Source organism: Raphanus sativus, chromosome 5 (genome assembly GCF_000801105.2).
Source record: "Raphanus sativus cultivar WK10039 chromosome 5, ASM80110v3, whole genome shotgun sequence".
In the NCBI taxonomy this organism is placed as follows: Eukaryota; Viridiplantae; Streptophyta; class Magnoliopsida; order Brassicales; family Brassicaceae; genus Raphanus; species Raphanus sativus.
Genome location: NC_079515.1, coordinates 14,516,910 through 14,542,918, shown reverse-complemented (window position 1 = coordinate 14,542,918; position 26,009 = coordinate 14,516,910). Strand labels below are relative to the sequence as shown.

The window sequence follows — 26,009 nt, the reverse complement described above, 5'->3', positions numbered from 1 at the left end:
CATTGTACATATCTATTTGCATAAAAAAAAAAAATAATCATTTAGTTTGCATCATTTGCACTTTTAGGAGAGTCTAGAGCATATAGGTTGCATTCATTTGCATTGGGAGCAATGATTTAAAATGCCTTGTAGAGAGCACTGTCTAGCCTTGCTTAGTTCATGCGCCTCTCTCGAAAACCTTGTAAGTTTCGTGCCTTGAAAACTCTCCCTGAAACTCAATCTCTTAAGCCAACTACAACTTTAAATGAACTGAATGAACTTAACTTCTTGCTTATGGTCTCTTGTGTGCTAAGTCATGGATATACACACTAGAGTTGTCGCGCCTTTTATGCCAATCTTTTTGACAATCTCTAGTGGCAGTCCACTCCCTAAAACCCTCTCCTCCTTTTAAGCCTTCATTTGATTGATTGAGTGAAGCCTTTTTCGGAAAGTCTTACATGTGCATAATCTTGAGAGTATTGGGAACGACAATGCTCAGTCTTCATTCTTGCTAGATTACACTATTGTCTAGCTATATGTGGGGAGGTGAGTGTTGAGAAGTTTGACTTGGGATTTTGAAGGTTGAAAGAAAACGATTGAACTCTTGTGCTTAACTGTCTCTTTGGGAATTGTATAAAACCTCTAGCTCAAATTGTGAAAGTCTTGGCCCCCAAAATAAAAAAAAAAATAAGAAAGCAGCAAAATAAAAAAAAAAATAAAAAAAAAGAGAAGAGAATAAAGAAAGGGGGCTAGCAAAGTGTGAATGAGCTAAGAGGTTGTGTTTTAAGAGTTTAGATATTTCCCTTGATTGAAGAGTTTGTGGTTTTGTTCTTGAAATTTTTGGGTGAGAGATGTGAGTGGGGTGTAACTTTGGGAATAATTGAGTCACTTGTATGTTTGAAAAAGGGTAGAACAATGAGGATTGAGCATTGTATGCATTAGTTGATCCCTTTCTTAGATATATTATGTGCAATGTCAAGGCTACTTGTTTTGAGAGTGAACCCCCTTGAAGATAATGAGCTTTGAACCCCTTGATCACTAGAACAAAAAGCCTTCCCTTACCCAAATGACTTGGACCAATTGACCATTTGCATAGAGCTCACTTGTTGTATTGCTTAATGAATGTGAGAGTTGGCTAAGCTGAATGTGTGAATGAATAATGTTGAGTTAAGATAGGCCTAAAGAAGCTAGAGGATAATAAAGGAGAGTGTGCTTGTGCTGAATTCTTATGTTGAAGCGAGTGCTTGTGTGTTTCTCTTGGCTATGAGCTCCCACTTTCAAACCTCTTCCCCTATGAGTCCTAGAAAGTTCACTTGAGGACAAGTAAAGGACAAGTTTGGGGGAGTTGATGTCTTGCATATTTCCATTGTTTTATCTTCATATTCGCATGCATTTTGATCATCTAGATTAGGTTTTAGGCATGTTTAGGTTGCATTTTGCATACATAAGTCTTTATCAGGTGTTGGAGTACCACATGGATCATTTGGGATGCATTGGGGACTCAAAAGAGGCAAAAGGAGTGACTTAGAGACGACTAAAGCCACAGCGACCTCAGTGCAGCGGGTCCCGTCAGTCGCTCCGACCTCATGACCTGGAGCGGCCTCACCCCAGCGACTCCCACCACCCGCTGCGTCTTCATCATCCTGGAGCGGCTTCACCTCAGCGAGTCGAGCCAGTCGCTCGTCTTCTTTGCAGCGACCATGCGGAGCGACTCCACCCGCTCGCTGCACCTCGCCCCTTGGAGCGACCCCGCCTCAGCGGCCCGTGCTGCTCGCTCGTCTTACCAGCAGCGACCAACCGGAGCGGCTCTCTCCACCCGCTGCGCCTCGTCCCCTGGAGCGACCCCGAGCCAGCGAGGGGACCAGCTCGCTCGTCTCATTTGCAGCGGCCGTGTGGAGCGACCCTTCCTGGTCGCTCCGAGCCCGTTTCATCTCGAACTTAAACATTTCTCAGGGGCATTTTAGTCATTTGTATGCACGTTTTTCTGTTCTAAAACCTAAGTTTAAGTATTGTGTAAGCCACCAGAGGCTAATCTATCTTTTACACTTGGTAAACATCAAAAACTATTGGAGATTTCATCTTTTGGATCATTGATTCTCTTGTTCTTATTTTATTTCTTGTTGATTTCTGTTATTTTATCTCTGTTTATGATCAATCTGAAACTCAATATGGGTTTAAGAATGATCATGAACATTAGTGAGTAATCCACCATTGAATTCATGGGTTAGGAAGATTTAGGGTGATTAAGTTAGTTCTAGGATGTTTTAGTATTAATCAAACCTTATTCTTTTCCTAGGAGAGTATTCGTTATGCATCTATTGAGTTGGCCTCTCAAAAGTTGATCTTTAGACATATCCCACCCACAAGGTGTTCGATGATATGTCTGAGTCAACTCTCCTAAGCTCTTAACACACTTTACCAAAGACATTTGTTGTTAAGGGTGTTAAGATAGCCAATAGACTTGTTTGTTAATGATTGCTTTTATATTATTCAGCCAAAGACATTTGATGTCTGAAATATGTTAGCAAATGAGCATTCATCTAGACATAGAGTTTGTTTAAGATTGTGTCTAAGCTTAAGGTTAATTAGTTTGATTGACTGTTGCCATCCTTAGTTCGAAGCTTGATCACCCAAGGTCTAAATTCCTATACCCATGAGTTCTCCTTTCTCATAAAAGAAAGTTCATTGATTTACTGTTTTTATTGTTTAAGTTATTGCTTATTAGGTTCTAGAAATCATCAAATCTTCGATTGCACTTAGATTAAGGAAGTACTTGCATTCTTGGTGCTTTGAATCCCTTGGAATTGGTTCGACATTTCACTTATATTACAACATTTGTTTTAGGAACTCTGAAAGTTCTAGCATCATAAATATACAATGTAATAAAAATAAGCATACAATATAAAGCAAAAAAAAAAGTTAGAATAAGTAAATATACAACGTAAGAAAAAAAAATTAAATTAATATACAATTAAGAAATAGAAATATTACATTAAACATCTATCGTAAATAGAATATTACGATTTGATATAAAATGCCAAACAAATAGAATAAGTAAATACACAATATAAGAAAAATAAATAATAGTTAAATAAACAATATAAGAAATGGAAAAACTAAATTAACATCTATCTGAAAATGTATAGTTGTACACTTTTATTATTTCCAAATATTTTTATAAGTAAATAAACATTATAAGAAAAACAAGCATAGAATATATGAATATAAATACTACATTTAACATATATCAGAATATTATCATTTGATATAAAACAAGAAAATTAGAATAAGTAAATATACAATAAAAGAAAAAGTAAACAATAAGCAAATATACAAAATTAAAAATTTACATTAAACTTCTATCGTAAATAGAAATATAAATATTACATAAAATATAGTAAAAGCCTCTTCTATACAAAAAAAATATGTTTGGATAAGTTCACATTTGTGTTACAAAAAAAAAGTGTTACAAAAAAAAAGATAAGTTCACATGCAAATAGTGAAGAATCAACTTACATGAAATATTTCCCATATGGATTCATCAATCATAGTTTCTTCATCTCTAGGCATAAGTGTCTTGCACATTCTCCAGAAAAATGTAAATATGCAAAAAAAAAAATACTCATCATTCAATTTTGCAGTTATAGTATTTGCAAAGGAAATATAGAGTAGAAACTGCATTTTGAAAATAAAAATATATTGTTTCCAAACCAGTAAGATAGAGAGAATGGCGAGTGCAAATTATGGATTTTTTACCATGCACATGACTGTTTTCAGTCTTCTCCTTTCAGCTCATCACACAAATGAGCAAGAATCATTCTTTCCTAAGAACAAAAAGAAAAGAAAATATAACGAGTTACAACTTTCTGGAATGATGGTAAGTATTATTGAACAATAACTAAGAAACCAAGTCCAAATATATCATAAGCAAACACACCAGCCATAAACACATACAAGCAATGGTAAGACAAAACCAAAAATTTATCATAAACAATCGCAACACAAGGAGTGAGGAACACAACCATCTATCATAAACAAACAAACCATCCATAAACACAGCCGCGATTAATATTACAAGTTAAAGAGTATACCATATTGATCCTTAAGATGTACACAGAGCAAGATCTTGAAAGCAACAAATAGTGGCGTTTCCAAAACATAATGAAAAGGACACCACTGCCACAAACCAGAACTTTAAAAGTTACAAAATAAAATGATGCTAACAAAGAACAAAGGTGATAATCACAAAAGATTTCATAGATGGAGCACACAGTGAAATCTACCACGAAAAATCAAGGCACAAAACTACTACAAAGGTATAAATATTAAAAATGCAAAAAACAAAGCCAAATGATGATGAAAACTTCTACTTTAGACATCGCTAAACACACAAGGATCCAATTTTTATAGTTGTACATCAACTGATTCATATAATTATTCTATATTACCTACACAAAAGAGAAGTCAAGGCAGCAATTACGAAAAAGAAAGAAAGAAACTGATCACCATGATTGAAAAAGAACATGAACAAACTTGAGAGTGAGAAGAAGGGTGAAGGAGAAGAGCAAACTATGCGCTGAAACCGATTCTCTACACCAGTATTTCCTTACCCTTAAATCTCTAATTCAATCAGAGAGACCCTTTTTGACACATCTCCTAATTCAAAATTTGATTGTATAAAATTGGTGATTTTTTCGCGGAAAATTTCAAGAAGCAAACACATAAGAGAAGAGAAAATGATTTGTTATAAAAAAAAACGGTTTTTCAAGTCATCGACAGAGGGTGACTTTCCATGAAAAATGCAAATGATGACAAGCTTAGTTTATGATAATATTATTTTACTTTTTGCATGTGATTGTGTATAAAATTGAAAAACAAATTCTAAAAACTAAATTAGATTTATATTAAGGATACAACTATTAGTTATATGTTTCTTTGTTAAAAATAATCGAAGTGACATAATGTTAGAAACTAAATTAGAACAAACTTTAAAAACATGATTCTATTTTTGATTTGTAATCTGATTTGTAAAATAATAGACAAATTTGACGTGATAAAAATATAAAATTAATTTACGGGCACGATTCGTTTCCGTCAACGTGGAGATGAGATTAGGATCTGGTTTATGTTTTTGGTTATTGACACTTGATTTGGTAAGGTTAATGTGGATAGGAGATTGAGATCCAGTTTATGTTTTCGGTTTTTAATTGACATTTGATTTGGTTAAATTGAAAGCCAATTTTCAAAAACAAAAACAAAATGATAATAAAAAAATATTTTTAGTCAAAAGAAAAAACATATATAATATCAAATGTTCTGATTATATAATATAAAGTTCCGTTGGAAAATATTTATTAGATCCCATAAAAATAGAAATAAGAATTCAAATATATACAAAACGTTCAAAGGTTAAACTATCACAAAAAATACAAATAAAAAAATTCAACTATCACAAAAATGTTTACACAATGTAAAATAAAATAATTTCAAACTCAAAAAATATTATTTATTATGCATACTATAAATATAAATATTCATAAATTCACAAAAATATATAGTTTAGAATACAACATCCAACGAAATAATTGTATATAAAATATTTGAAAAATCAAAATTGTCACGGACGTAGTCCAGGTAACCCCTAATATCTTTTTAAAAGGACGCAACACAAACACTTTCCTAGAGGTCATCATTCTTACTACTACTAGGTGATTTTCCCGTGCGCATGCACGGATATAAATATTTATAAAATTAATATATTAAATAGTTTACTATAATTTTTTATTTTTAAATACTATGTAATTCATATTGTAATCAGTATGCTATTTTTCAAATAATATTATTTTATTTTAATCATAGGTATAATTTTGGATATATAAGATAATATCTAATTTTCCAATTCAACCATAATTTGTTTATTATATAGATTAAAATATTGATTAATTTTGTTGTTTACATTTAATTTGATATTGCCTTAGATTTGTAAATATATTTTAGAAATATTATGTATAATTTAATATAATTTATTTTTAAAATCAAATAGTAAAAATAAATTAAAGTTTTAATTGACTCAAAGTTACTGATATTAATATAACAACGATAGTATTTTGAAACCTCATGCATATGTATAAATTATATAAAATAACTTAGTTGCAATAGTTGGTTAATATATATTCATAATATTAATTGAGATCTCATATTAGTTAATAGTATGTTACATTTTTCTATAGTTTATATTTATAAAAATATTAATATGAACAATAATACATTATATTTAGTTAAGTGTTTGATTTTGTATTAAAAATTTAGATTAGTCCAATTACTCATTTTGTGGATATATTGTGTTACATATATTCCTTCAAACTAAAATATATTATTTCTAGTTTAACTCAACCAAATTGAATTAATTGTATTCCTTTGGTTCTTCATCATAGATATGTAAGTATGTTACTATCTTTTATAATTTGGTATATGTTAATTTGCAAAAAAAAAAATAGAAAGTAAAGTCATGATCGGTACGAAGTTGCATAAAAATAACTTATAAACTTATAAAGTCAAGATTATTTTCTGAACTTTCTTTTTTTTATAAAATTACATCACATATAAAAATGTTTTCATTATAAATTTTCTAAATACTTTCTTTATTATATATTTGATTTGGAAAAATATATAAGGATACTTAATTAGAAAATAAAAAATGCATTTTTATTCATTAAAATATCTTGTGTTATGTTATTTAATTTTTTTGTAATAAATTTGAGAAATAGATTAATTAAAATAAAATAATTATATTAAAATATATATTATGTTGTTTAAGATTATATTTTAAAGGGATAATTATTTATTTACTCTAAAATCAAAATTATTTTGTTAAGTTTCCTTTTAATGCATCGCATTATATATAAAAGATATTTTTCGTTTTTAAAATTTACAATTTTTTCATTATATAGGTTATTTAGAGAAGGAAACCCAAATAAAAAAGAATTTTTTTCTTTTTAATAATGACAAATAGATATATTTGATTCACTAAGAGTACTATTGTAATTAACTATCATAAGAATTAACGCGACCGCGACACATAGGAAACTGACTTCTCAAATAATATTATAGAGATTAAAACTAAACAATATTTTTTAAAAAATTAGATATCTAAAAGAAACTAATGATATTACGATTAAAATTTTATTTACTTTTTTAAAAGATGTAGAAAAGTTTGAAATTTTTAGTAATAAAAATTTTATAGTTATAAAAGTAAAATTAAATAAAATTTCGAAATTTATAATTCATATTTGAATATATTTATTTTATGGATTATTTATGAGTTATTACCATATTTAAAAAAGTTTACCAAAAATATAAATCGGCATTAAATGTAATGTATGAATTATTGACATATTTTATAAAGTTTACCAAAAATATATATCAGCAAAAAATCTTATTGTCCATGTCATATTTAATTATAAGCCATGTCATCAATTTTAGTAACCATGTCATCATTTTTTTGTGAAATTGATTGTGGAGACGACATGTGGCAAAATCACTTCGCAAATATAGTCTAGGGGATTCTCGACTAAGCACCGAAGAATATTGATGGGATTCAGTGTAGAAGGGGCAGAGCGAAAAATATTTTTAGTTCGGGGCATCATATTGGAAATAAACAAAAAACATATTTTGATGGAAGCATTTTTACATTTTTCTTCACTAAACTTATAATATTTAATAATTTAACTTATATTATCAAAGAAGAAATAAAAATTAGTACATGACCCCGTACCGTTTCGTTGTGCATACGTCCGCCCCTACAGTGTAGTATAGTGTAGTGATTGTATGATTGCACCCGGGCGTAGGTGTAACTATTGTTCTTAGGTTGACCGATGCCTGTAACTAGAAGTCCAAACTAAGAAGAGCAGTAGATAATTTTGCTGTAAAATATTTTAAGGGATAACGCGTACATGTGAGAATGTGCACGCAAGAAAACACTAGGAGAGAATCATGACACGTGTACAAACGATATCGGTCAAGCCTGGCAACGGGGACATTTCTGTATATACCCACACACAAAAGAGAAACAAGAAAAGAGAGAACGATGAACACGCAAGTAGCGGCTCTTATGATTCTGGTGGCTTTGTCTTCCACCTTGGATATGGTGACGGTAACGGAGGCTCAAGTAAACTGCATCGACAGTTGCACCACCGGCTGCGTCAAGCCTACCCGTGAGTACTCTCTTCTTAGTATCCCCATAGCATCCATTTACGTAAACCCCTTTTAATATTTTATATTTCCAGCAAAAGAGACGATCCGATGCCACCACGAATGCGACAAAAAGTGCAGCCGAGGTAAAGTTACTAAAATAAACTGTATAACTCTCTAGAAGAATAATGAAACCGGATTCCTACCGGACCGGTCACCTCTTTCATCCGTAACCGGTTGGTTAAGCTAGGTTGTAGGATGCGATCTAATCTACCATGTAACGTATCGGTATTCTCTATCCATGAAGCTAAAATTAATACCGTGTTTGTCTGCTATGATCATGAGCTAATGTTGTTTCGCAACTGAATTTACCAAAGGGAGACTCGGAACTGATATTGATGTACTTTTGTAATTACAGGTGGTAAAGGGGGAAGTGAGACTGGCGCTTAAACTTTATTTCACTGAAATCCATAAAGATTATGTTGTAGTCTCATCTTTATAATCGTATCTCCCTAAAACGTTATGTTGTAACCAATAAATCAAGTGTTGTAGTTCATTGTTAAGTTAAAATGGTAAAGGATTTGTCCTGTGGGTCAAATCCTTCCACTGACTATGGGCCTCTGTGTCGGCTATCTAAATAGTCTATGTAAACGCTCTAAAGGCAAGATTATAAGGTTTTCGACATGCTCCTGGGATTAATCTTAACTTTAACATCTAATCTAGCTCGGTTATTAAAAGATAAAAATAGCACAGCTGCACTGTTTGACTGAATGCTAGTTCCTAGTTGTATCAACTTTCATATCTATACTAGATGATAATTCGTGTCTCGCACGAAATAAGTTGTTTTAACCATGATATATTTAAATATCGTAAACAATATTCATTTTTGTTATCGACAATTTTTTTTTTACTTTTGATTAAAGATGAGCATTCGAGTATCATTTGATTCGGTTTGGTTTTACCAATTCGGATCTTTACAGATTCAGTTCAGTTTGGTTCGAATCTCTGTGGGTTCAGTTTGAGTTCTAATAATCCATTTAAATTATCTTAAAAATTATAGTTCATATATACTTCTACTTTCTAAAATTCTAAATCTAAAAATAAAAGTTGTCCAGTATGTCGGGCAAATAATCTATGAGCCAATACGGGCTAATAATAAAAAAAACATTTTCAAGATTCAAACTCGGAATTCATTTTCTCATTGCTTACAATTTCAGAAATAATAAAAATACAAAATCCCTTACATATTCAACAACCTATTCAAATAACAATCACGTACCCAAAAATACCTGACGTGTCGACAAAGTACCCGGCTTAGCACCTGCACAGGGCTATGAAACTAGTTAAATTAATTGTTAGCTTAAAAAAAACTAATGGCATGTGATTGTAATTATTGTGAAAAAATCAGAGTTAATTACAAAATGTTCTTCACTTTTAATAGATTAGATTTCCATTTCTGTTTAAATAAAGCTCTTTGAGCATTTTCTACATTTGTTCTCACTTATGAACAGCCTCTTGTAAATCTACGAACATAAACCATCAGATTCTATTGCTTTATCTACCATGATTCTAGCTCCCCTATTATACTGTTGAATCCAGAAACCAAACAAGAAACTAACACGTTTGGATTCAGAAACATAACGAGTCTCATCATGATCAGGAATCACAAATCCATATATAACACATGTTAGAATAAAAGAAAAAGTAAAAAAGAAATCTGAGTTTGGTGAAGAAGAAGAAGAAGAAAGAAACTGGATTTTGTTTGGTTTAATTGGTTAAAAATGTTTTGGTTAACATTAAACTGACTAGAACCATAGTCTATGGGTAATTAAATTTCAAATTTTTCTATTGAGGGAAAAATAAATTTACTGTTTTTATTTCAGGGAGAAATAAGTTCGTAAGTTTAAATTCATGGAGGTTTAGTACTAGGTCATAGTTTGGGGATCTGATGCTATAGGATATTTATGAAGGAGAAATAGATCATAGATCCTACTAAACTTCAATCTTGTAACTAGAATTTGAGATCAAATTAAGCAACAATGTATGATTTAGTCGTATATTTGAATGGTAGATGGTTAGCTACGTTGGTCAAGACGAGATAATGAGTTCCACTACTACACTCAAATTAAACTCATACTCCTAAACAAACATAGGTTTTGGTATCTAACACAATGCCTTAAATAGTAATCTAAATCGAACAGGTTTGGCACTAGAGTGATCCAAAGGAAAAAAAAGCATTAAATACGTGATTTTTGACTATGCAGAAGGATATATATCCTTTTCGATCCAGGCAAACTAATCTTGGGGATCAGATATTCTTAGACGCATTGCATTGGAGTCTTCAGAATGATCTTGGAGCTTCAAATTGCTTCTTGGATGCTGGCTTGACTGGTTTATTATGTAAATTGTTTATTGGAAAGTGATCCAATATTGGTAAACCTGTGAACTATTTTGTGATTCAAGTTTGGAAAAACTCTAGAAGAGAGTAAATAATGCCAAAACATCCTCCTAATATATAGTTTTTGATAGACTAGTCAATACCAACTCTAACAAATGTTTATTTATATCTTTTTATTTGAAGACTAAGATACTTATATTTTATTTTTAGACTAAGATATTATTATATGTATTTAACTCAAAACTAGCGGGTTTGAGCTAACGGCATTTGAGAGGTAATTCTAATATAGTGAATTTGCAGCTCGATTTCCGCTGGTCACTCGAACTATCTTAAATGATAAGAATACGTGACTGCTGCGGACTTCGTGGAATTATTTAGTTGACCTCGATCGTTGGATTCCACGGTTATCAGGAAAAAAACTATTTAAATCAACAATGTTTTCTTTTCAGCGATAAGACTCCAAGTTCAACGGTGTTAATATCACTTTTATCAAAAAAAATTGATTAAAAAGTTTATAACAAACAAACAAAAAAGAATATCTAAAAGGTCAACATTATCGTTGGGTCTTAGCTTGATGCAAGGCGTAGGTCATGCGGCCTTGTGGACAATAATGCTTCAAAATGTCCACTTATTACAATTTCATTCATTTCTCTCTCTCTGTCTCTCTTAAAGAAATACAAATATTTAAAAAGTTTCATATAAATTCGATAATAATAAAATCCAGAGAGAAGCATTTGAGAGTATAATCGAATTAAAAGTTAAAAACTTTTTATTCTTTAATTATTTTCTTGCTGTCTCGTGAATGAACTATTAAAGAGAAAAATCAAGAAAAGCTCCTGAGTACTGGAAACGAAGAAGAAGACTTTATCTCTTTTTTCTTTGTGTGGTTCTTTGACTTTTATGGGTTCTTTTGTTTTAGTTTTAGGCTCCTGCGGATCTGCTTAAATCCTTGTGATCTTGTTTCTTGTTTAGACCCAGATTTTGTTCTACTTTTGCTTAGCTTCTTGATTTGGTCGGAGAAGCTTTAAGAAGGTTTTGTGTGTTTGTATTCCAAGATTTAAGCTTCTGGATAATCACCTTCTTGTCTGAAAGGTTAATCTTTACCCTTCTCCTTCTGTCTTTTTTTTTTAATGTTTACATATTCACTGAGATTATATATGTTCTAACCTGAAATCACAGGTTCTTGGTATTGAGTTTCCCGTAACAGTTTCATCTGAAAATTAACTAAAATTTTGACGTTATAGGAAGTAAATCAGATGAGTTTTTGTATAGTTACCAGATTGAATTTATGTTACATATGAATCGCTTTCATGTGTGATCTGGATTTAGCATTTGGTGGATTGAAGTCAGATTCTCTTTGATTAACTATTATTTGTCATAAAGAAAAAAGGTTCATGGTTGATTAAAAAGCTGGCTATGTTGAGGACATGGCCTAGTAGTTTCTTTATTGGGCATGCGATAGTTATCTTTTTCTTTCCCAAAGCTTGTAGCGAATCTTCTTTCTCTTTTGGCTCTTTTACTTTTTTCTTGTTTTTTTTAATTTCTTACTTATTAAGGAGTGGTGACTCAGATTTTATTTTCTTAATTCGACAGATAGTGGAATCTCTTCATCTCAAATCGGAACCTCTCTTTGTTGGATTTGAGCAACTTCTTGTTGTAAGCAAAGGGTTGATAAGGTGAGAAATGTCGTTTAGGAGCATTGTACAAGATTTGAGAGATGGGCTTGGGAGCTTGTCGAGGAGGAGTTTTGATTTCAGGCTTCATCACAAAGGGAAGTCTCAGGGCTCTTCGTTCCGTGAGTACTCGTCTTCCCTTGACCTCTCACCTTTGATAGTTCAGACAGGCAGATGGGCTAATCTACCTCCTGAGCTACTCTTGGATGTGATCAAAAGACTAGAGGAGAGTGAGAGTAATTGGCCTGCAAGAAAACATGTGGTCGCTTGTGCTTCTGTGTGTCGGTCTTGGAGAGCTATGTGCCAAGAGATTGTCCTATGTCCAGAAATCTCTGGGAAGCTCACTTTCCCAGTTTCACTCAAACAGGTTCGCTTTAAGGAGCGGTGACTCAGATTTTTATTTTAATGTCCTGTAAGAATAATCTTGTTAAATTCAAACGACTAAAGAATAAGTTTATGTTTTATTCTTTCCAGCCAGGGCCTCGTGATGCAATGATTCAATGTTTCATCAAACGGGATAAATCAAAGCTAACATTCCATCTTTTTCTTTGTTTAAGTTCTGGTAAACTTTGATTGCTCTGCTTGTGTTTGGGATTCACTAAAACACAAGTTAAACTTTTTTTTTCTTTTTTTTCGTTACAGCTCTAATTGTGGAGAATGGGAAGTTTCTTCTTTCCGCTAAACGAACTCGTAGAACTACTCGGACCGAGTACATTATCTCCATGGATGCTGATAACATTTCAAGATCTAGTAACTCTTACCTCGGAAAGCTCAGGTTCTGTCTGAATCCTTGCCAGATTCCTTTTTTGTTTTCTTTTTTGTTTTTTTGTTTTCCTTTTTTTTAATCCTTAGCTTATTGTGATTTTCATTCATATGTTCACTTATTGAGGTTTCTTTCTTTCTTTTCAGATCAAACTTTCTTGGGACGAAGTTCTTGGTGTACGATACACAACCACCACCAAACTCATCATCATCTTCTTCTTCTTCAAGTGCACTTATCACTGACCGAACAAGCAGAAGCAGGTTTCACTCAAGGAGAGTCTCCCCCAAAGTCCCTTTAGGAAGCTACAACATTGCTCAGATCACATACGAGCTCAACGTGTTGGGCACACGCGGGCCACGGAGGATGCATTGCATCATGAACTCTATCCCAACTTCATCTCTCGAACCTGGAGGCTCGGTTCCTAACCAACCTGAGAAACTCCTTCCTCCTCCACCTCGCTCTTTTGATGACTCGTTCCGCAGCAACATCTCATTCTCCAAGTCATCATTCGACCACCGCTCCGTAGACTTCAGCAGCTCTAGATTCTCGGAAATGGGAGTGTCCTGCGAGGAAGATCAAGAAGAGACGACTTTCAGACCGTTGGTTTTGAAGAACAAGCAGCCTAGGTGGCACGAGCAGTTGCAATGCTGGTGTTTGAATTTCCGTGGACGTGTGACGGTCGCGTCCGTTAAAAATTTCCAGCTTGTGGCCGTGAGACTTCCGCCTCCGACGCAAGTGGCAGGCGGGTCAGCACCGGCTCCTCCAGAGCAAGATAAAGTGATACTCCAGTTTGGTAAGGTGGGGAAAGATATGTTCACGATGGATTATAGGTATCCATTGTCAGCGTTTCAAGCGTTTGCCATTTGCTTAAGCAGCTTTGACACCAAGCTCGCTTGTGAATAAGAAGAAACACATCATCACCTCCTTTCTCCTAAACATTCATGCTAATCTTTATGTCTCTCTTTATCTATGCCTTTTGGTGGCAAACTCATTGTCTCAGTACTCGGTTGTTACTGTGGTGAGAACCAGGCGTCTACTATAAGATAGATTTCAGGTGAGTTTGAGAATTTGGTATGATGTTGTAAACCAGTTTAAAATTTTACGTAAAACCTTATAGTTTTTATTTTTATTATTGATTTTTTTTCTTAAACACTTTAGAAACCTTAGAGCATGTTTATCAATGTCTCGGGTCTCTTAGGATTAGAAAAAAAGGAAAAAGTAAAAAGACACAAGGGGTGTGCTTTATTTTAGGGACATAAACAACGTGCCTTACTGCACGTGTCACAGCAGCAACAACTTCTTCTTCTTTTTTCTCTCATTTTTTTTTTTTTTTCCAAATTGAAATTATATAAATGGTCTTAGACCTAAAAGGTACAAAGACGAAGTCCATCAACGAAACAAACTTACAAAGCAAAAGCTCATACTAGATTTGGGCAAACCTTACATCGAAAGAAAATAGGCCACAGCCCAAATCCACAAAAAATTAACCTCCGCTGACACCTCGGGAAGCCTTTGTCGCGATCCGCACCCATTTGGACGCATGTGTCACTTGATCCTTCCAAACCGACGAGAGTCGCCACTGCATGTCATCTCCGGAGGCCACGACCGAGACTAACCCGCCGTCGCAAATCCTCGGAGCCAGACCAGTTTAAAACCACCGGAGAACTTCATCGGGGTTCACTCGAGATTTCAACCCGCATCAACGCAACCCACATCTACTTGAAAACCGCTTCAACGCCGGAAGCATCTTTTATGTTTTATTGTTTTTTTTAATATATATATATATTAATTAAGAGATCATATAAGGGTTCTCCCAATAATGATGCTCTTAGAAGCATTCTAAAATTTACACCAATATTTTTCTAATCACAATAAATTTTATAGTACTTTACAAAATGACAATTTCAATATTAATAAATTAAATACAAATATAATTCAAAACTATATATTATCTAATTTCAATATCTATATTGACAATTGATGTATTAAATTACGAAAAATAGAACAAAATACTTGCACGTTTCTAATTTATAAGTTAATAAGATAGTGGAACAAAAACCTGACTATTTATATATCTAATTTAGATGTTGGAAGCTATGACTGCATTTGATATATGGGAGGTAAATATCTAATCTATTAAGATTTAAGTACATTAATAATTTAGTAATGTCTCCTTAGTTTGGCACAAAATTACAATTCAATGCCACTGCCATCAAAACACAGTAGTTTTACCATTTAGTTTAAAAAAAAAAGTCGTGGTATTTTAATCTCTAACTTATCCATTTTATTTTTTATTGGGCTTACAAATTATCATATGGCCCAGTCAGATATTAATAGATTGGTTTTGATTAATTTACATTAGACCAATCTATCGATTGGATTTTTTAAACCAAACACGACAGAGCAATTAGTGAAAATTATAATCTAACTATTAAAACATATATACACAACTATATTAATATTTGTATTTCTTATTCATGCTCTAAACAGAGAATTATATTGTTTATGCATATGCAGACAAACATTTTATTTCGAATTGTTTATGATGAACTTTTGGTTTTGTTTCAAATGGTTAATATTTTGGTTTGCAATATAAACCATTTATTATTCTTTGTCAATTTCTTATTTTCGAATATGTATGAACTGTACTCCTAAAATATCGTACTTGCTTAAATAATGCTAATAATATCTAACCTAATTAAACTGCTTACCTTCCAAAAAACAAAATATTCCAAAACAAGTCTTAAATTTACGATGATTTAAAAAAAAAATCTACATCCTACCAATTTTCCTAATTCTACGCAGTCATAATGTACTACATTAATGTACATTAATTACTATAAAGCGATTTTTCTATTGCTACGCACTCAAAATTTGTTTAGAGCATGTAAATCAATTTTCATTAGATTACTAGTTACAAAGATTTTTCTAATTCTACGCGATCAGAATCTAAACTATTAATTGATCAAAAAACGAATCAAGTAACTAACAAAATCATGAAAAATCTTTTTTTTTTAACTTGACCACCAAATAGTGCTTTTCTCTACATATCGGATATTCTTTTTCCTTATTAGATAATAATTAATAAATATACATTAAATTACTTTTAAGAGATTTCCCTTCGATTCTGCTTTTAAATTATAACTAATTTTTAATGTTGGGCTTTCATAAAATAATTATCATAAGTATTTTTTTGTACATTTACATTAGTTTTTAATTTTAAAAAATCCTGTAATTAAAAGTTTAAAATATACATTACATAACCAAGTTTTAATAAAACTGAATTAAAAAACCCACAATAATATTTTCATACTAAAAAACTGGATATTTATATAACATCATAATTTATAATTAGACACTCAACAAACCGAACAAAATACACCAATATCAAAAATCGACAAATATGAAAGTGTAAAATTTATGTTTAACATTTAGCCATTCTAAATATACACCCGCGCGTCCGTGCGGGTCCAAAATCTAGTATCTTATTAAAAAGAAAAGCACTTTAAAATTAATCATTAGATTTGCAAAATATTTACAATCTAATGCCATTGAATTAATTAAATGAATCTACTTTTAATTAATCTTTGTATTTTTCAAAATTAATGAAGTAATAACTCTTAAATATATGTTTTCCATGTTTTTTTAAATTAATAAAACATATCCTTAACTAAACTCATAATAAATTCGATATAAATCTTTTATCTTACCTATTCTATATTAATATTATAAAAATTAATAATATAAATAAAAAATATGTAACAATATAAATTACATTTTCTTTCACTCTCCCCCACAACTAACGTAGTCTTTTTTTTGTTAACAAATTATTTTTCTTTACAATATAGATATATTACATGCACTATTATAATTATTTACTAACTTACCATGTATATAAAATTACTTATTAGATATTATCATAAAAATTTTGATCCACAAAAAAAAACATTTGAATGGATGCACAAATCAAATTCTAAAAAGTGGTAATAAAATTAACCGTTTACAAGACAAAATAAAATTAAAATACAAACTATAAAATTATTATGGTTATAAATATTATTAAATATTTATTTAACACGAGTAAATTTTTAAAATATATATTATCACTTAGACAAAATAAATATTATTTATAAATAATTATTCAAATGAATTTACCATTTTGGTATCTAGAGAACCATAATCAAACCTGATCTAAACAAAATATTTCGGATATTATAATGTATTTGAATCATATTTATATATTGAATATGTTAGCTACTTCTAGAGTTAATATTCAGGATATAAGCTATTTAAATTTTTTAAAAATATTTGAAACATAAAAAGTAGTCAAAGTAACATCTAAAATAGATAAACAATAATCAAAACATAAAAATACTCAAAATATATATTTATTCTTCATCCAAATATTCAAATTAACCTATTTTAATTTTTTAATTTAGGTACTTTGGCTTACATTGCTCAAATTTATATATGATTTTATTTTTATTTTTAGATTTAGGGAAACTTAAAATATATATAAATTTAAAAAATTTAAAAAATAATTTAAAACAGATTATCTGAACCTGAACCGAACCCGCAAAGATCTGGACCAAACATGAACCAAAATTTATAAATACCCGAATGAAGCTAGAATCTTTAAATTCAAAAATCTCAAATCCAAATAGATTTTAACCGAATTCGAATGGGTACCCAAATACTAATCCATAGCTTTGTTAATGCAAAACGATCAAATATTACAAATACGTTATTTAATATAATTAAATAAAAATTAAAATAGAAAATTAATACATGTGCGGTCGCACAGGTCAAGATCTAGTATAAATTAAATGGTGACAATAAGTGATCACAACATAAAAAAAAGCGGAGAATAAACATGTTATCAAATTGTTTCTAGATATTAAATAAGAAAAGGAAAATATTGAAAGATGAACTAATATAAATATTAGAGTTCAGTTTCCATTTTTTCCTAAAAATTTAACTGATTTTTAATATTGTCATTTTAAACATGTGGCACATAATCCAAATTTTGTTGAAAAAATATATTAGTATTTTTGAGATATTAGTTATATAATTAGGTCCAACTCAAATGCTTAATTTAGTTTTTTTTAACAGAATCTATATTTACTAAAAATACGCACAATTATAAGAAAAACATATTCTAGGTATATTTTCATATTTATAATACTTTTGGTTAGTTTAAAATTTATTAGAAATTAAACAAAATCATTATGGAATTGTACTATAAAAAACTATTGTATATTTTATAAATTTTTGGTATTCTAACAATACAATTTTGCTGCAATAAAAGTTTATGGAAGTATTATGTTTCTTTTCAACTTCCAGTTTTGATTAAGTATATCTATATTAAAACCAATTAAATAATTTTATATCATAAAAGTAACGGGGTGGGTAAATAATATATCAACAATTAGACTAAAGTGGATTACTGAATACAAAATTACAAATCTAGCTTAAAATATAAACAGTTAATGCTTTTACATAAAGGGGAATTAGGAGACATAACCATTATAGAGAAAAAATTAAGAACATAGCCATTATAAACCATGTGCTATGATATACCATAATTTTCTAAAATTTTAACAAAATAAAAATGACTAAATTTTAATAATAATAAGATTAAATTTAAATAGAGAAGAACTGAATAAAAAGTTTAACTTTTTAAAAAAAATAGAAAATTCAAAATAGTTTTTTTAATTATAATATTTTTCCAAAAATATATCATATCATCTTGGACAATAACAATTTCAAATATATCACTAGTGACAATGATGGTTTCTGATTTTTATTTAATCTATGAGTTTTTATTAAATTTTACGATTTTTGTTTAATTTTCTGATTTTTTATTTTACTTATTAAATAATATTATTTATAATATTATTTAAAATATTATTTAATTAGTAAAATAATCAAAAATTAAATAAAAATCACAAAACTAAACAAAAATTGTAAAATTTAATAAAACTAATAGATTAAATAAAAATCAGAAAACTAGAAAAATCAAAAATTAATTAATATTTAGAAAATTAAAAGTAAAAAATAAATGAGATCATATTAAAAACAGAAAAATAAAAAATTCATATATTTAAAAAATGAAAATTCAAATTTTGAAAAATATTTTTTTTTGTCATTTTCAACGATGATGTTGGTAACTATCACTGGAGATATGACAATTATCGTCATTGTTAATGGTTATGTGAGAAACCATCATCGTCATTAATGAATTTTGAATTTTCTATTTTCCATTTTTAAAAAAAATTGTGAACTTTTTATTTAGTTCTTCTATATTTAAATTTAATCTTATTTGTTATTAATTTTTTGTTATTTTTTATTAATATTTTAGAAAATTATTTAATTTTAAAATATTTGTTTAATTTTCTAAAATTTTAATTTGATTTTTTGATTTTTTCCCTTTTTTTGTAAACTTTATTAAATTTTTCGATTTTTATTTATTTTCGGATTTTATTTATTTATTTATTTTGTTTATTTTATTAATTAAATAATTATTTTCGAAAAATTACCTGCTGAACCGGTCAACTTTTTGATTTGAAGGTTTTTTATGATACAAATGTCACTTTGAAGGTTAAAAGTGTTAGTGAAAAAACTTCAAGGTTTAAAGTGCTAGTAAGTGACACTTTGAGGGTTTTTTATGCGATTTTCCCCTTATTCTATCTAACCCACACGCTTCTTCTTCCTATTTGTTTATCTCACTATTTTTCTTTTCAGCAATAAAGTCACGAAACCTGTAAATTTGTGAAAAACTTTGCAAATGATTCTAAAATTCTATCAAAACGAAGGAATCAAAGTGAGTCTGGTCGGATTAAAGAGCATAGTAGTTTATTTAATCATTTTCGAAGCCATCCCAATTTTTATTATGGATTGAAACCGCCGTAGTTTTAATGGATTTAAGAAGATGAAGAATCGATGGATTGAATTGGGAAGATGAACACTATTTTTGAGTAACCTATACTATTCTATTTTATGATCATAGTATAGTATGGTTTGGGTTTAGAGTTTGGGTTTAGGATTTGGGTTTAAAGTTTGAGTTTAGGATTTGGGTTTAGAGTTTGGGTTTATGTTATATGGTTTGGGTTTATGATTTAGGGTTTGGGTTTAGGATTTAGGATTTGGGTTTAGAATTTAGGATTTGAGTTTAGGGTATATGGATTTGTGTTCGTTTGTTTGTCTTTATCTATAGTATATGATATTTGAAAATAGCATAGAACAATGTTGCATGGATTTAGAGTTTAGGATTTGGGTTTAGGGTTTGAGTTTTGGGTTTAGGGTTTGAGTTTTGGGTTTTGGGTATATGGTTTGGGTTTAGGATTTAGGGTTTGGGTTTAGGGTTTAAGATTTGGGTTTAGGGTTTAGGATTTGAGTTTATGGTTTAGGATTTGAGTTTAGGGTATATGGATTTGTGTTTGTTTGTTTGTCTTTACCTATACTATATGATATTTGTAAATAATATAGAATAAATTATGGTATAGTGTTTGGATTTAGGGTATATGATTTGGGTATATGGTTTGGGTTTAGGGTTTGGGTTTAGAGTTTGGGTTTATGGTATATGGTTTGGGTTTAGAGGTTAGAGTTTGGGTTTAGAGTTTGGGTCTAGGGTTTAGGGTATATGGTTTGGATATGAGTTTAAGGTTACGATTTGGGTTTAGAGTTTAGGTTTAGGGTTTAGGGTATATGGTTTGGGTTTAGGGTTTAGTATATATGGTTTTGATTTAGGATTTAAATATATTGTAATTAGAAGCCATTTATGTGTCTGATAATGTGACCATTCTACATTCGATATAGTATAGTCTACTTTTAGCATTTTTTCAGTTTGCACATTTTTCTCACGTGCACGCGCTATAAAGGAGTAAATTGTCAATTTTGAATGTAACCTGTCAAGTCAAAGAGATATCACTGTAGCATGATTATATTCTTCATTTATGTGCTTCTTATGAATATCCAGCAAATTGCCTCTTACATAAAATTCAAGTGGGGTTTTCTCTAGGATCAATCACTATAAAGAGTCACGTCAATCACCGCGATTGCTTAAACCAGATTTATACTTTTCCTGGGAATCAACTTTTAAGTGCACACATAAAACCATCTGGTCTCAATTTTTCCTGGGAATCAAATATACCATCTGGTTTCAACTTTTCCTGGGAATCAAATATACTTGCAGCCTTGTTGGGGATGGATTGTCACCATCCACAAAACCCAGCGAACAGGCGGCCCATTTCCATCGATTGAGGCACGATCGGCTTGAAACCGGATCCCGACGAGCCGCGACTTGGCTCGTAACTACTTTAGCTAGAAGACGAGGAACCGAGGAGAGCGACCAAACGGATTGGGCCGAACAGTTGTTTGAATCAGGCCTGCAGGCCGAAAGGCCCACGAGAAAGGAGACGAATTAGGTTAAAAGCAACCGACTTAGGAGACTATATAAGGAGTTGAGGACAAGAAGAAAAGGGCATCACCACTTTGACACACAGACTTGCGGCTAGATTAGGGTTTCCATTACTCTCTTTGTATCTCGCCGCTCTCTTGTACTTCCGGCTAGAAGCTCTCCGAGCATCGACTAGCCGGCTTTCTTACTCTTGTACCCTCGTTATTCTGACTCTAATAAAACGTCTCCGTTCGGCCCACTCTTGAGTTCTTTTATTTTCTGTTGACCAAACTCACCTCAAACAATTGGCGCCCACCGTGGGGCTGATCAGAGTAACGTTTCGTAGACCGATATGACGACTGGCGACTCGAACCCTGGTACTTCCGGCGAAGCAACCGAGCTTACGCCTCCGCCTCCTCCTCCTTTTCTCTCGTCGGAGGAAAACGACGAACGAGCAGCTCGCAGCCCTAGTAGCTTCTCTCACCGCTCCCACTGGACCGACAAGTCGATCCCAGCTCGTCTGCCGCCACCTCTTCGATACGCCGGCAGAAGACCATGCAGTCGACGAATCCGACCCTAACAGGCCTCCCGCCGCCTACCCTACTCCGGCGACAGCAGAACCGACGACGATTCGCGAGATCGCCGAACTCAAACTCAGCCTTCAACAGATGAGTTCGCAGATCCATCAAGCAACGATCCCCTCAGATCGACAGCGTCATTGCCTCCACTTCGCGCTCCCTCTTCGCTAGCGAGTTAACCAGAGTCCAACTCCGCAAAATAGAAAAGCTCCGCCTCCCTGAGTACAAACCCGGTGGCGACCCTGTCGAGCATCTAACAGCCTTCAATATAGCAATGTCCAGAGCTCATCTTTCCGACGAAGAGAAGGACGCAGGATACTGTCAGCTCTTCGTCGAAACACTAAATGAGCAAGCGCTAACCTGGTTCTCGCAACTCGGCGAGAACTCGATTCGAAGCTTCCGAGACCTCTCGGCTGTTTTCCTCAAGACTTACATCATGTTCACTAAGCGAGCAGCAACCGCTTCCAGCCTGTAGAATATGGCGCAAACAAAGGACCAAAGCCTTAAAGACTACATGGAAAAGTTCAAGACGATTGTCTCCAGAGTCGATGTCCCCGATCAAATCGCTATCGACGCCTTGATGAACACTCTCCTCGTCAACTCGAAGTTTCGCAAGGACTTGTATTCCAACCCTACGACTTCGCTCCCTGACGCTATCGCCAGGTCTCACAACTTCATCCGAATGGAAGAAGACACCAAGGCGACAATCCGAAAGCAGAACGCAGCCAAGCCTGCAGCAGTCAAGAGTGCGGGTGCTCAGACCGAGCCGCGCCAGCATGCACCAAACGATACTGGCAACAAAAAGGGCGGCCTCCTCTACGTCGTAGACGAGAACAACGCTCCTGTTTCGACTATGGTCATGCGCGACAAAAAATGGAATGTTTATCAGCGAGAAACCGATTCTCCAGATGCGTCTCCCAGCGCCCCGAGTGCTGGAACCGTGGCCAAAGTCGATTCGGCGACAGGACCGACCAAAACGTCCATCGATCTTACAAAGCATTGCAAGTATCACGACGTAGAGGGGCACGATACGACTGAGTGCAAATCCCTTTACGCTCAGTTCCTCTCCTCGATCGAAAGCGGGGATTACAAGATCCAGCCTCCGAAACCCAAGCAAAAGGGCGAGAACAGCTGGAGCAGGAACAAAGACAAGAAAACTCAGCGAAAATCGCCGGGCAAAAACCGTAAAAGCGACAAACAACCAAAGGACGCGGATAAGGCTACCCGAGAGACCGACGATGAAGAAGGTTCAGCCGATGATGATCAGCCGGCCAATCGCCAACGCATCGAAGTGATCCGCGTCCAACCACAAGGAGACATCGAACTAGGATCCTCGTCCGACGAGGAGGACGACATGAAAACTTCCCAAAGTACCACAGACCTTCGGTTCCTCCTCGAACGAAAGCTCAAATCTACTACCGAGGAAACACCAATCTCCACCGATCTCCGCCTACGGATCGACTCGAACCGAGCCGCGAAAGCTTCGGCGCAAGAACTCCCTCACCAGCAGTCTGCCGAAAAGCCAAACTGCAATTTGCGAGAAAAACTCAACGCAAAGATCGATGATCTGCGGACAACCCTCAACCGCAAGAAGAGAAATACCGCCGAAGCGAGTAGCGACCTTCGCGACGTGCTCCGCGCAAAGCGTGTACAAACCTGTCCTCGGATAAACGTCATTATGGGCGGATCACCTCCTTGCGGCGACTCGGTTAGATCAGTCAAGGACTATCGCAGGCAAGCCACTACTTCCCAACGATGTCCCCAGAAGCAGGCAAACGATCAGCCGAATACCTTTTCGTCTGATGACACACTCGGCGTACACCTCCCTCACAACGATCCTCTGCTCGTCGTGCTTGGCATTGACAAGTACGACGTCACAAAAGTGCTCATCAATACCGGTAGCTAGGTCGATATCATTTTTCGCGAAACCCTCATGAAAATGGGGATCGATCTCAACGACGTTAAGCCCTCTACTCGGACCCTGACAGGATTCAACGGATCTTCCGAGGTAATCGCCGGCATAATCCGCCTCTCGGTCCATGCATGCGGAGTCACGCGAACGGTCAAGTTCTCCGTGGTCGGCTCCAAAGCTCCTTATCACGTTATACTTGGCACCCCATGGTTACATTCGATGCGAGCAATCGCATCAACGTACCATCAGTGTGTTAAGTTTCCAGGATCCGACGGATCGATCAAAACTCTGAAGGGGGACCAGCAGGCTGCACGAGACCTCCTGATCGCCACGGTTAAGATTCAGCGCTCCCAGTCACTTGTCAACTCAATCTCTCCCCCTGCGAGCAAAGTTTGTCCGCAGAAGGAAGAGGTTCTAGAAATACCGGTTGATGACTCGGACCCGAGCAAATCCGTCCGAGTGGGCGCGTTTCTATCCGACGAAATGCAACAGAAGATCCTCGAGTTTCTAAAGCAAAACTTGTCCTCATTTGCTTGGACAATTTCCGATATGAAAGGAATCGATACAGCCATCACAACTCACGAACTTAACGTTGACCCCAATTTCAAGCCCATCCGCCAGAAGAGAAGAAAGTTGGGCCCGGATCGATCCAAGGCAGTCGCAGAAGAAGTCGAGCGTCTACTCGGCGCTGGTTCGATTACCGAAGTTTGTTACCCGGAATGGCTTGCCAATCCGGTGGTCGTTAAGAAGAAGAACGGCAAATGGCCTATCTCAACAAAGCATGTCCTAAGGACAGCTATCCGTTGCCCAACATCGATCGCCTAGTCGAATCGACAGCCGGCAACGAGATGCTGAAGTTCATGGATGCCTTCTCGGGCTACAACCAGATCTTGATGCACCCGGACGATCGGGAGAAAACTGCATTTATCACCGTCCGAGGAACTTACTGTTATAAGGTGATAGTGCTCAAATTACCCAGTAGAGCTAACTCTCTCAAATAAGAGGTACAGCTGTAGTACTTAGGGATCGTATCACGAGGAGCTAGGGAACCAATTAACTAAAATCTACTAATCAATCCTAGGCAAGGTTGGTTTATATGATGGAAATAAAAATAACAAATCCTAAAATGAGCAAGGCAGTTGCTCCAACTAACAATATGAAGGGTTGTTTAAATGAGATAAAGAGTGCTAGACATAGGGTTTCTATTCAGGGATGGAGATTATAATCTCTATAAATGCTTTAAGTTGCTTGCATGATACTATAGATCTCAGCCGCTTAACATATGTGAATGAATCACTGGTTAAAATATCTAGATCTCTGGCCACACCTTTCGCATGATGACACAGAAAAAGAGTCGGTCGATATCCTTTTGAGATATCGAGCGATACACCTTTCGCGGCGCCGATCGATTTACCAGTAGGGTATCGATCGACGGCTTCTAGATCTGCCTAGGCGCGAACCGAATATGACCGCGAGGTCTCAAGGAGGAACTGTCGTTCTTCTCAACGGGAAACAAGCATCGCTCAAATGGATAATTCAAGATAATCTAAGATCCTAGTGATCTATGTTCTAGTTAGCTACTCTAAAACAAGCATAGGGTACAATCCATTTGATGAGTATCACAACTTAGCAATTATAGCTTGGGGTTAATCCCACAAACCTATTTAAACCCTATATCTAACAAGTAGACTACTCAGACATAGCTAAACAATTCATAACAATAGATAGATGAAAGAATTGCATAGATAGAATAAAGTAGAAATACAAAAGGAGATGAGAAATCTCTCCAATCTCTCTCAAACAAATAAAACTCTAGTCTCTCTCTCACACTCTCTGCTTTGGTTGTGAAAAGCTTCAAGCTTCAAAGGGTTTCAAAACTTGCCGTCAAAAAGACTTTGCAGGAGTATTTAAGCATTTCCATTAGGTTAAAAACTCGTCAGGGGCAATCTCGTAATTTGGTGAAGTCTTGGTGAAGTAGTCGGCTAAACCAATCCGTCCTCGATATCGATCGACAACACTGAATGTGTATCGATCGATTATAATCTTCTAGTACGCGGATCTTCTCAGCTGCATCGATCGACGACTTAGGATGAGTATCGATCGATTGTAATCGCAATG

General features: G+C 33.8%; 2 protein-coding genes and 1 long non-coding RNA gene across 3 annotated transcripts; all 3 read left to right on the top strand.

Annotated features, from left to right (window-relative positions):
* Positions 1-7,956: 7,956 nt before the first annotated feature.
* Positions 7,957-8,853, top strand: LOC130495217 (uncharacterized). Its single transcript, XR_008934489.1, has 3 exons — positions 7,957-8,192; positions 8,265-8,315; positions 8,588-8,853. It is a non-coding gene; the product is annotated as an uncharacterized LOC130495217 (long non-coding RNA).
* Positions 8,854-11,178: 2,325 nt separating this feature from the next.
* On the top strand, positions 11,179-14,132 carry LOC108805126 (tubby-like F-box protein 10). The gene is made up of 5 exons (XM_018577095.2): positions 11,179-11,659; positions 12,161-12,607; positions 12,715-12,802; positions 12,883-13,015; positions 13,150-14,132. The coding sequence occupies exons 2-5, from the start codon at positions 12,251-12,253 to the stop codon at positions 13,904-13,906; spliced, it is 1,335 nt and encodes a 444-aa protein (XP_018432597.1). The 5' UTR covers positions 11,179-11,659; positions 12,161-12,250; the 3' UTR covers positions 13,907-14,132.
* A 9,786-nt stretch (positions 14,133-23,918) lies between these two features.
* On the top strand, positions 23,919-24,716 carry LOC108858305 (uncharacterized). Its single transcript, XM_018632257.1, has one exon. It carries the CDS (start codon positions 23,919-23,921, stop codon positions 24,714-24,716), a length of 798 nt encoding a protein of 265 aa, XP_018487759.1.
* The last annotated feature ends 1,293 nt before the right edge of the window (positions 24,717-26,009 follow it).

Coding starts and splice junctions, on each gene's coding strand:
- LOC108805126 (XM_018577095.2), top strand. CDS start 12,251: ATGTCGTTTAGGAGCATTGTACAAGATTTGAGAGATGGGCTTGGGAGC. Junction 12,608..12,714: donor TCCCAGTTTCACTCAAACAG/GTTCGCTTTAAG, acceptor TATTCTTTCCAG/CCAGGGCCTCGTGATGCAAT. Junction 12,803..12,882: donor TTTTCTTTGTTTAAGTTCTG/GTAAACTTTGAT, acceptor TTTTCGTTACAG/CTCTAATTGTGGAGAATGGG.
- LOC108858305 (XM_018632257.1), top strand. CDS start 23,919: ATGGGGATCGATCTCAACGACGTTAAGCCCTCTACTCGGACCCTGACA.